This window comes from Bos grunniens, chromosome 25 (genome assembly GCF_055505025.1).
Source record: "Bos grunniens cultivar Pamir isolate PY7600 chromosome 25, Bosgru_T2T1.0, whole genome shotgun sequence".
NCBI classification, from domain to species: Eukaryota; Metazoa; Chordata; class Mammalia; order Artiodactyla; family Bovidae; genus Bos; species Bos grunniens.
In genome coordinates this window covers 23,953,355-23,965,778 of record NC_141189.1, presented here as the reverse complement: position 1 = coordinate 23,965,778, position 12,424 = coordinate 23,953,355, and the positions used below count along the sequence as shown (strand labels likewise).

The window sequence follows — 12,424 nt, the reverse complement described above, 5'->3', positions numbered from 1 at the left end:
AACCTCATGGACTATACAGTCCATGGAATTCTCCAGGCCAGAATATGGGAGTGGGTAGCCTTTCCCTTCTCTAGGGGATCTTCCCAACCCAGGGATCAAACCCTGGTCTCCTGCATTGCAGGTGGATTCTTTACCAACTGAGCCACAAGGGAAATCCAAGAATACTGGAGTGGGTAGTCTATCCCTTCTCCAGTGGATCTTCCCAACCCAGGAATCAAACTGGGGTCTCCTGCATTGTAGGTGGATTCTTTGTATTGCATCCTGCATTGCAGGCAGAGAACAGAATGGAGATTCCTTTAAAAACTAGGAATAAAACCACCATGTAACCCAGCAATCCCACTACTAGGCACATACCCTGAGGAAACCAAAACTGAAAAAGACACATGCTAACCAATGTTCATTACAGCTCTATTTACGATAGCTAGGACATGGAAGCAACCTAGACATCCATCAACAGATGAATGAATAAAGAAGCTATGGTACATATATACAATGGAATATTACTCAGTCATAAAAAGGAATGTGTTTGAGTCAGTCCTAATGAAGTGGATGAACCTAGAGGCTATTACAGAGTGAAGTAAATCAGAAAGAGAAATACAGTTATCGTATACTAATGCATATATATGGAATCTAAAAAGATAGTACTGATGAACCTATTTGCAAAGCAGCAATGGAGACACAGACTTTGAGAACAGAAATATGGACATGGCTGGGAAGTTGTGTGGGAAGTACGGAGAAAGTAACATGGAAATATACATTACCATGTGTAAAATAGATAGCCAATGGGAATTTGCTATATATGACTCAGGGAACTCAAACAAGGGCTTATTAACAACCTAGAGTGGTGGGGTGGGGACAGAGGTGGGAGGGATGTTCAAGTGGGAGGGCACATGGGTAAACTTATGGCTGATTCATGTTGATGCTTGGTAGAAATCAATGCAATACTAAAGCAACTGACCTTCAGTTAAAAATAAATTTAAAGAAAAAAAGTAGTAAAATTTATACTCACAATAAGCATTTAAGAGACACAGAATACAATTATATGTAAAATATAGTAACAAAACTAGTAATAGTGAGGGAAGGAGAGTACAAATGCAGTATTTTTAAAATGTACTTGAAATGAAGAGCTCAGCAACTTATACACGCACACACACAAACACACAGACTGCCATATAACTTCATGGTTTCCATATACCAAACATCTATAATATATATATACACACACACAAAGTAAAAGGAATTCAACCGTAACACTAAAGATAGTCATCAAATCTTAAGAGAACAAAAAAAGAAAGAAAAAAAAAGATCACAGAAACAACTCCAAACAATGAACAAAATGACAAGAATATACATCTCAATAATTACCTTAAATGTAAATGGATTAAATGCTCAAACCAAAAGACAGAGTAGTACAAGAGATTGACTGCAGACCTAGAGACATACATAGACTGAAAGTGAGCAGATTCAAAAGGGTATCCCATGTAAATGGAAATAAAAAGATAGCCAAAGTAGTAACACTTATATCAGACAAAACAGACTTTAAAATAAAGATGGTTACAAGGGACAAGGAAGGACCCTACATAATGATCAAGGGATCAATCCAAGAAGATGGCTGTAAATATCTATGCACCAAACATGGTAGCACCTATGTATATAAGGCAAAATACATAAGACATAAAAGGAGTAACTGGTAACACAATAATAATAGGGAATTTTAACACCCCACTTATATCATAGGACAGATTATCCAGACAGAAAATACATTAGGAAATGCTGGTCTTTAATGACATTTTTGATCACACAGGCTTAATTGACATTCACAGAGCATTCTGGCCAAAAGTAGCATGATATACATTATTTCATCTGGAGAAGGAAATGTCAGCCCACTCCAGTATTCTTGCCTGGAAAATCCCACGGACCGTGGAGCCAGGTAGGCAATGGTCCATGAGGTCACAAAGAGTCAGGCATGACTGAGCGACTTCACTTTCACTTTCACATACATTATTTCAAGTGCGCATGGAATATTCTTCAGGACACATCACATGCTAGGCCACAAAAAAGCCTCAGTAAATTTAAGAAAATTGAAATCATATCAAGTATCTTTTTCAACAATGAGCTATGAGACTAGAAGTCAACTATAAGGAAAAAATACTGCAAAAGACACAAGTAAGTGGAGGCTAAACAAGCAATCGGTCACTGAATAAATCAAAGAGAACAAACAAAAATACCGAGAAACAAATGAAAGTGAAAACACGACAATCCAAAGCCTATGGGAAACAGAAAAACAGTTCTAAGAGGGAAATTTATAGCATTATAAGCTTACTACCTCAGCAAACAAGAAAAATTTCAAATAAGCAACCTAACTTTACACCTATATGAAACAGAAAAAAGACAACAAATAAAACCCAACTTAGTAGAAAGAAAAAAATAATAAAGATCAGGAGAAATAAATAAAATCGAGACTAAAAAACAATAGAAAAGATCAGTGAAACTAAAAGCTGGTTCTAGGAAAAGATAAATAAAATTTATAAAACTGTAGCATGATTCATCAAAAAAATAAAGTCAGCCACTGTTTCCCCATCTATTTGTCATGAAGTGATGGGACCGGATGCCATGATCTTAGTTTTATGAATACTGAGCTTTAAGCCAACTTTTTCACTCTCCTCTTTCAATTTCATCAAGAGGCTCTTTAGTTCTTCTTTACTTTCTGCCATAAGGGTGGTGTCATCTGCATATCTGAGGTTATTGATATTTCTCCTGGCCATCTTGATTCCAGCTTTTGCTTCATCCAGCCCAGTATTTCTCATGATGTACTCTGCATATAAGTTAAATAAGCAGGATGAAAATATAGAGCCTTGATGTACAGTAAATAGATGGGGAAACAGTGGAAACAGTGTCAGACTTTATTTTTGGGGGCTCCAAAATCACTGCAGATGGTGACTGCAGCCATGAAATTAAAATATCCTTAACTCCTTGGAAGGAAAGTTATGACCAACCTAGAAAGCATATTAAAAAGCAGAAACATCACTTTGTCAACAAAGGTCTGTCTAGTCAAGGCTATGGTTTTTCCAGAGGTCATGTATGGATGTGAGAGTTGGACTATAAAGAAAGCTGAGCACTGAAGAATTGATGCTTTTGAACTGTGGTGTTGGAGAAGACTCTTGAGAGTCCCTTGGACTGCAAGGAGATCCAACCAGTCCATCCTAAAGGAGATCAGTCCTGGGTGTTCATTGTAAGGACTGCTATTGAAGCTGAAGCTCCAATACTTTGGCCACCTGATGAGAAGAGCTGACTCATTCAAAAAGACCCTAATGCTGGGGAAGATTGAGGGCAGGAGGAAAAGGGGCCGACAGAGGATGAGATGGTTGGATGGCATCACCGACTCAATGGACATGAGTTTGGGTAAACTCTGGGAGTTGGTGATGGACAGGGAGGCCTGGCCTGCGGTGGTTCGTGGGGTTGCAAACAGTCAGACACGACTGAGCGACTGAACTGAACTGAACGGAATATACAGAATATTAATACATGATTAAAGTGATCATTTTGAAGATAATGTATGTAGCAAAACCATAAACATTTCAATATTAGACTATAATGAAAAATGTTAAAGGAAATGTTAAAACCATAATCACCATGATATGACATGTGTAAATACAGAGAACAGGACTAGAAGGGAGTAAGAAAAACAGAAGTGGTTGTATTTCTCATGTTGTTCTCTGGGGCCTATTTTACCGCTGAGATTATAGATAATTTTAAAAAGTCATATTGACTTTTTCTAAGTTAACAATTAGTAGTTAAATTAACTCATAAGACCTGACTTCAGGGTCACCCATCTCTACATACATGGGCCAGCTCTGAAGAAGTATACCTCCTCAGGCAACCTACAAAATCTTTCCTGGCTTTTGTAAAGGCCTTACATGGATCTCACATTTTGACTGGGTTTGGAACATAATGCTCCAAACCACTACAGGGAGACAAAACAAACAGGTACCAAGTTACCTCTTTCTGGAAAGATGTTGTTTTTGGTGAGTTTGACGCTTTTGGGTCTTGGGTTGTTATTATCCATACCCATGATCAGGTTGCGGAAAAACAGATCAAATTTCTTTCTGCTGTCTGCGTTGATGGTGCCGGCCACCGTCCACACCAAGGCAAAAAGGAACAGACCTTGTAGCCAGAGGAAGATCTGTTGGCTTGTCAGGCCTTCAAATAATTCACTTTCCTCCTCTTCTACTTCCCTGATTTCATCTAAAAGCAAGAATAAGAACCTCAGAAAAAACTGGACAGTGCAATAGATATGAATTGGGTAGTTCTATACTTAAAGGGCCTGGGGAAGGGACTGATATTGAATGAGTGGCCTGATCCTTCTACATATATTAAAATAAATTTTTTTATTGTAGCAAGATATGCATAACACACAGATTACAATCTTAACCATTTTAAAGTTCAGTGGTATTAAATTCATCCATGTTTTTGTGCAACCATCACCACTATTCACATCTGGGACTATTTTCATCCTGCAAAACTGAAACTCTATACCCATTAAACATTAATTCATTACCTTCTTCCCCACAACATGACAAATAGCATTCTACTTTCTATCTTTATAAATTTGACTAATCTGGATATGTCTTAGAGGTGAAATAATATAGTCTTTTTCTTTTTTTTTTAATTTTATTTTTAAAACTATAGTCTTTTTCTGACTAGCTTATTTCTCTGAGCACAGTGTTCTCAAGCTCCATTTGTTTTGCAGCATGTATCAGAATGTGTATCAGAATTTTTATTTTGACTGTGCCATGTGGCTTGAAGGATCTCAGTTTCCTGACCAGGAATTAAACCCTGGCAGGGCAGTGAAAGCACTGAATCCTAACCACTAGACCACCAGGGAACTCCCCATAATTTCCTTCATTTTTAAGGTGAATAATGTTTCGCTGTATGCATGTATTACATTTTATTTATCCATTCATTGATTGGTGGACACTTGGGTTGTTTTCATCTTTGGTTACTATGAATAATGCTGCTATGAACACAGGTTCTATGTTCAAAAATAATATTTCTATGAATAAAATATCTATGTCCCTACTTTCAACTTCTTTATATATATACCCAGAGTAGAAGTGCTAAGTCATATGGTAATTCTACTTTTAATTTTGAGGAACTGAGAAACTATTTTCCATAGCAACTGTACCATTTTACATTTCATCAATGGTGCACAAGGGTTCCAGTTTCTTGACATCCTCGTCAATACTTGTTCTTTTTGATTGTTAATATTGTTAGTCCTGTTGTTGTTTGGATAGTATCCAACCTAATAGGTATGAGATGGTATCTCACTGTGGTTTTGATTTGCATTTTCCTAATAATTAGTGATGCTGAGCATCTTTCCATGTGCTTATAAACCATTTGTGCATCTTCTTTGGAAAAATGTCTATTTAAGACCTTTGACTATTATTTAGTCAGTTTGTTTTTGTGTTGTTAAATTTTAGGAATTCTCTATATATTCTGGATATTCATCCTTTATCATATATATGATTGGTAAAGATTTTCCCCCATTTGTGAGTCATCCTTTTAGTCTGTTAACAGAGTCTTTGATATTCATCCTTTATCATTTATATGATTTATAAAGATTTTCTGCCACTTGTGAGTTGTCTTTTTACTCTGTTGATAGAGTCTTTTGAAAACAGTAGTTTTCAATTTTCATGGACTCTATTTGTCTTTTTTTTCTTTTGTTGCTGTGCCTTTGGTGTCATATCCAAGAAATAATTTCCAAATAGCTCTCTACCTTAGATTTTCTTCTAGAAATTTTAAAGGTTTAGGGCTTCTCCAGTGGCTCAGCAGTAAAAAATCCATCTGTGATACAGAAGCCACAGGAGACCCTGGGTTCATTCCCTAGTTTGGGAAGACCTGATCAAGGAGGGCATGGCAACCCACTCCAGTATTCTTGCCTGGAGAATCCCACGGACAGGGAAGCCTGGCAGGCTACAGTCCATAGGGTTGGAAAGAGATACGACTGAAGTGACTGAACACACACAGTTCTTACGTTTAGGTCTTCCACTTGTTTTGAGTTAATTTTTGTACATAACATTAAGTAAAGGTCCAACTTCCTTTATTTCTAAGTGGATATCCAGGTTTCCTGGCATCACTTGTTGAAAAGACTGTCCTAGGGACCTTCCTGGAAGTCCAGTGGTTAAGAATCAGTACTTTCACTGCAGAGGGCATGGGTTAGATCCCTGGTGGAGGAGCTAAAGGTCCTGCATGCCACGTGGTGCAGGCAAAAACAAAAAGAGGAAAAAAAGAAAAGAATGTCCTTTCCCCACTGAATGGTCTTAGCATCCTCGTGGAAAATCATTTGACAATACATGCATGCAATTATATCTAGACCTTCTACTCCATTACATTGGTGTATCACTTCAGTTCAGTTCAGTTGCTCAGTTGTATCCGACTCTTTGAGACCCCATGACCGTAGCACACCAGGCCTCCCTGTCCATCACCAATTCCCAGAGTTTACCCAAACAGTCAGTGATGCCATCCAATCATTTCATCCTCTGTCATCCCCTTCTCCTCCCCGCCTCAAACTTTCCCAGCATCAGAGTCTTTTCTCTTTTTTTGAGTTAAATTTATTTATTTTAATTGGAGGTTAATTACTTTACAATATTGCATTGGTTTTGCCATACATCAACAAGAATCTGCCACGGGTGTACACGTGCTCCCCATCCTGAGCCCCCCTCCCACCCCCCTCCCTGTACCATCCCTTTGGGTCATCCCAGTGCACCAGCCCCAAGCATCCTGTATCCTGCATCGAACCTGCACTGGCGATTCATTTCTTATATGATATTATATATGTTTCAATGCCATTCTCCCAAATCATCCCACCCTCTCCCTCTCCCACATAGTCCAAAAGACTGTTCTATACATCTGTGTCTCTTTTGCTGTCTTACATACAGTGTTATCGTTACCATCTTTCTAAATTCCATATATATGCATTAGTATACTGTATTGGTGTTTTTCTTTCTGGCTTACTTCACTCTGTATCAGGGTCTTTTCAAATGAGTCAGCTCTTTGCATCAGGTGGCCAAAGTATTGCAGTTTCAGCTTCATCATCAGTCCTTCCAATGAACACCCAGGACTGATCTCCTTTAGGATGGACTGGTTGGATCTCCTTGAAGTCCAAGGGACTCTCAAGAGTCTTCTCCAACACCACAGTTCAAAAGCATCAATTCTTTGATGTTCAGCTTTATAGTCCAACTCTCACATCCATACATGACCATTGGGGAAACAATAGCCTTGACTAGACCTTTGTTGACAAAGTGATGTCTCTGCTTTTTAATATGATTTCTAGGTTGGTCATAACTTTCCTTCCAAGGAGTAAGCGTCTTTTAATTTCATGGCTGCAATCACCATCTGCAGTGATTTTGGAGCCCAGAAAAAATAAAGTCAGCCACTTTTTCCACTGTTTCCCCATCTATTTTCTATGAAGCGATGGGACCGGATGCCACGATGTTAGTTTTCTGAATGTTGAGTTTTAAGCCAACTTTTTCACTCTCCTCTTTCACTTTCATCAAGAGGCTTTTTTAGTTGTTCTTCACTTTCTGCCATAAGGGTGGTATCATCTGTATATCTGAGGTTATTGATATTCCTACCAGTAATCTTGATTCCGGCTTGTGCTTCATCTAGCCCAGCATTTCTCATGATGTACTCTGCATATAAATTAAATAAGCAGGGTGACAATATACAGCCTTGACGTACTCCTTTTCCTATTTGGAACCAGTCTGTTGTTCCATGTCCAGTTCTAACTGTTGCTTCCTGGCCTGCATACAGGTTTATCAACAGGCAGGTCAGGTAGTGTGGTATTCCCATCTCTTTCAGAATTTTCCAGTTTATTGTGATCCACACAGTCAAAGGCTTTGGCATAGTCAGTAAAGCAGAAATAGATGTTTTTCTGGAACTCTCTTGCTTTTTCAATGATCCAGCAGATGTTGGCAACTTGATCTCTGGTTTCTCTGCCTTTTCTAAAACCAGCTTAAACATCTGGAAATTCATGGTTCACGTATTGCTGAAGCCTGGCTTGGAGAATTTTGAGCATTACTATACTAGTGTGTGAGATGAGTGCAATTGTGTGGTCGTTTGAGCTTTCTTTGGCATTGCCTTTCTTTGGGATTGGGATGAAAATTGACCTTTTCCAGTCTTGTGGCCACTGCTGAGTTTTCCATATTTGCTGGCATATTGAGTGCAGCACTTTCACAGCATCATCTTTCAGGATTTGAAATAGCTCCACTGGAATTCCATTACCTCCACTATCTTTGTTCGTAGTCATGCTTCCTAAGGCCCACTTGACTTCACATTCCAGGATGTCTGGCTCTAGGTGAGTGATCACACCATTGTGATTATCTGGGTCATGAAGATCTTTTTTGTACAGTTCTTCTGTATAATCTTGCCACCTCTTCTTACTATCTTCTGCTTCTGTTAGGTCCCTACCATTTCTGTCCTTTATTGTGCCCATCTTTGCATGAAATGTTCCCTTGGTATCTCTAATTTTCTTGAAGAGATCTCTAGTCTTTTCCATTCTATTGTTTTCCTCTAGTTCTTTGCATTGATCGCTGAGGAAGGCTTTCTTAAATCTTCTTGCTATTCTTTGGAACTCTGCATTCAAATGGGTATATCTTTCCTTTTCTCCTTTGCCTTTTGCTTCTCTTCTTTTCACAGCTATTTGTAAGATCTCCCCAGACAGCCATTCTCCTTTGCTTTTTTGCATTTCTTTTTCTTGGGGATGGTCTTGATTCCTGTCTCTTGTACAGTGTCATGAACCTCCATCCATAGTTCATCAGGCACTCTGTCTATCAGATCTACTCCCTTAAATCTATTTCTCACTTCCACTGTATAGTTGTAAGGGATTTGATTAGGTCATACCTGAATGGTCTAGTGGTTTTCCCCACTTTCTTCAATTTAAGTCTGAATTTGGCAATAAGGATCTGAGCCACAGTCAGCTCCCGGTCTTGTTTTTGCTGACTGTACAGAAATGCAATAGAACTGCATTATTTTTGTGTTTGATTTTGTATCCTGCCTCTTTACTGAATTTGTTTATAACAGTTTCGTGTGTGTGTGCAGTCTTCAGGATTTAGTACATATTAGATCATATCACTTGCAAACAGATAAATTTACTTTTTCTTTTCTAATGTGAATACATAATTTTATTTCTTTTTCTTGCCTAATTACTCTGGCTAGGACTTCCAGTACTATGTTGAATAGAAGTAGTGAAAGCAAGCATCCTTTCCTTATTGCAGTTAAAATGGTAAAGTGTTTCACCACTGAGTGTTATATTCACTGTGAGGTTTTTGTATTTTACTTTTATTATGTTGAGGTAGTATTCTTTTATTCCTACCTTGTTCAATGTTGTTTATCATGATTTCATGAGTTTTGTCAAATGATTTTCTGCATTGAGACAATGTGTTTTTTCCTTTATTCTGTTAATTATATTTGTATTGCATGTATCACACATTGATTACTTTTCATACATTGAGACATCCTTGCACCACAGAAATTAATCATAGTTGGTTACAGTGTAGAATCCTTTAGATATGCTGATAAAATTGCCTTTCTGGCCTTTAGGGGAATTTCTTACACTAATGTTTATAAAGGATATTGGTCTATAACTTTCTTGTAGTGTCTCTGTCTGGCTTTGGTTTTAGGGTAATGCTTGTTTCATAGAATGAGTTAGGAAATGTTCTCTTTTAAACATTTTGGAAAAGTTTGAGCATGACTGATACTAACTCTTCCCTAAATGTCTGGTAGAATTCACCAATGAAGTAGTCAGATCCAGGATTTTTCTTTGTTGTGAGATTTTTTTTTTTTTATCTTTTATTCCGGCGGGGCTGGCCTCTCCCCTGCGCGCGCGTGCAGAAGCGCGCCGCCACCCACACGCCGGGCGCGGGCGCGGGCACGATCACCTGTTGTGAGATTTTTGATAACTGACCAATACCAGTCAGTGATCTATTCAGATTTCTTTGTGCTGCAGTCTTGGTAGATTTTGTGTCTTGGTAGGCATTTTTTCCCCCATTTCATTTAAGTAATCAAATTTGTTACCATAAAATTTTTCATAGTGCTCTCTTATAATCCTTTTTCTTTCTGTACAATGAGTAGTAATGTCTGCATTTTCATTTCTGATCTTAGCAATTTGAAGATAAAAACATGTTAAATGACCACAGGAACCAACTTGAAGGTGTCCCCAATTGTCAAAGCCATTTGAACAATAAAATAAATAATTATAGCGTTGGATTATAATTCATAGAACAAAATGAATATCCATGAATTCATATTTGATCACTAAATAATTGAATAAATAAGTAGGGAAGAATAGTTCTTCTTTACAGAAGAACTCTAATCTTTAAAAGAAATATAAATTTAAATAGGAAATTTACATTAGGAAATGCCACCCTAATAATTGCTGTAGATAAAATCTACCAATGGATGTTAAAATCAGTACATGAAAGTCTGAGGAGAAATAGGATATTTGCATAGCTTGAAATTATCTCCCATGATGTAATTATTAATCCCAAAGGGGGAAAAAAAAAACAGTAACATTACAGTGGAGAAATATAACTATGAACAAAGATAATTTTGACCAGAACCTTCAACAGGAATAAGATATGTTCACATTATGTACCCGCTGAAGATTTACTGAGGATACACCATCACTTCTGTGATATTATTACTAAAAATGCAAATCTTGATTTTGCTTATCTTTTCAAAAAACCAGCTCTAAGTTTCATTGATCTTTTCTATTTTTTAAGTCTCTATTTCATTTCTTTCTCTTCTGATCTTTAAGATTTCTTTGCTTCTGTTAACTTTGGGTTTTGTTATTCTTTTCCTGTTTCCTTTAGGTATAAGGTTAAGTTGTTTGAGATTCTTCTTGCTGTTGTTCTTGAGGTTTGTATCACTGTAAACTTCCCTCTTAGAACTGCTTCTGCTGCATCCCACAGATTATGGATTGTTGTGCTTGTTTTAAATTTCTTCCAGGTATTTTGTGATTTTCTCTTTAGTTTATTCAGTTATTCATTGCTTGTTTAATGGCATATTTTTTAGCCTCTGTACTTTTTGCAGTTTTTATTTTCTTGTAGCTGATTTCTAGTCTCATAGCATTGTGGTTGGAAAAGATATTTGATATGATTTTAATTTTCTTCAATTTACCAAGGCTTGTTTTGTGGCCTAGAATGTGATCTATCCCAGAGAATGCTTTGTGTGCAGCTGAAAATAATGTGTATTCTGCTGCTTTGGGGTGGAATGTTATATATATATATATCTATTAGGTCCATCTAGCTTAATGTCATTTAAAGCCAGTCATTTAAATCTTGAGACAGACTCATTAATAAAAAAAAGAGAGAAAGCTCAAATCAATAAAGTCAAAAATAAAAAAGGAGAAATTATAACCAACATCATGAAATACAAAGTAATTGCAGAGATTACTATGGACAAGTATATAACAAGAAGATGAACAATCTAGAAGAAATTAACAAATTCTTAGAGAGGTATAATCTCTCAAGACTGAACCTTGAGTAAATAGAAAATATGAACAGACCAATAATGAAACTAAATCAGTAATTTAAAAACTCTCAGAAAAGTCCAAGACCACAGGGCTTCACAGGTGAGTTCTACCAAACATTTACAGAAGAGATAATATCTACCTTCTCAAATTATTCCAAACAATTGCAGAGGAAGGAATACTTTTGAGCTCATTCTATGAGGCCAGCATCACCCTGATACCAAAACCAGACAAAAATATCACACAAAAACAGACACATAGATCAATGGAACAGGATAGGAAGCCCAGAAGTAATCTATGCACTTACGATCAATTAATCTATGACAAAAGAGGTAAAAATATACAGTGGAGAAAACACAGTCTCTTCAGTAAGTGGTCCTGGGAAAACAGGACAACTATATGTAAAAGAATAAAATCATATTTCCTCACACTATATATAAACAATAAACTCAAAATGAATTAAAACCTAAATGTGAGACTATAAACCATAAAACTCCTAGAAGAAAACAACAGAACACTCTTTGACATAAATCATAGCAATATTATTTTGATTTTTCCCCTAAGGCAAAGGAAACAAGTTGGCTAAACAGTTGGGACCTAATTAACCTTAAAATCTTTTCCATATCAAAGGATGCAATGGAGAAAATGATAAGACAATCTACTGAACTGGAGAAAATATTTGCAAACGATATGACTAATAAGGGAGTTAATATCTAAAATATATAAAAACAAGTCATACAACTCAACATCAATAAACAACCTGATTAAAAATGGGCAGAAGATCTGAATAGACATTTTTGCAAATAATACATACAGATGACCAACCGGCACATGAGAAGATGCTCAATATAGTTAATCATCAGAGAAATGTAAATTAAAACTACAATCAGTTAT

The 12,424-nt window shown here is 36.9% G+C and overlaps 1 protein-coding gene across 1 annotated transcript in view; it reads right to left on the bottom strand.

The window, feature by feature from the left end:
- The window catches only part of DNAH3 (dynein axonemal heavy chain 3), a 247,772-nt gene that overhangs the window by 97,435 nt on the left and 137,913 nt on the right, over nucleotides 1-12,424 (bottom strand). Inside the window, exon 40 of the mRNA XM_086375467.1 lies at nucleotides 4,000-4,245. Coding sequence (XP_086231593.1) covers nucleotides 4,000-4,245 — 246 coding nt within the window. The remainder of the gene's footprint in view (nucleotides 1-3,999; nucleotides 4,246-12,424) is intronic.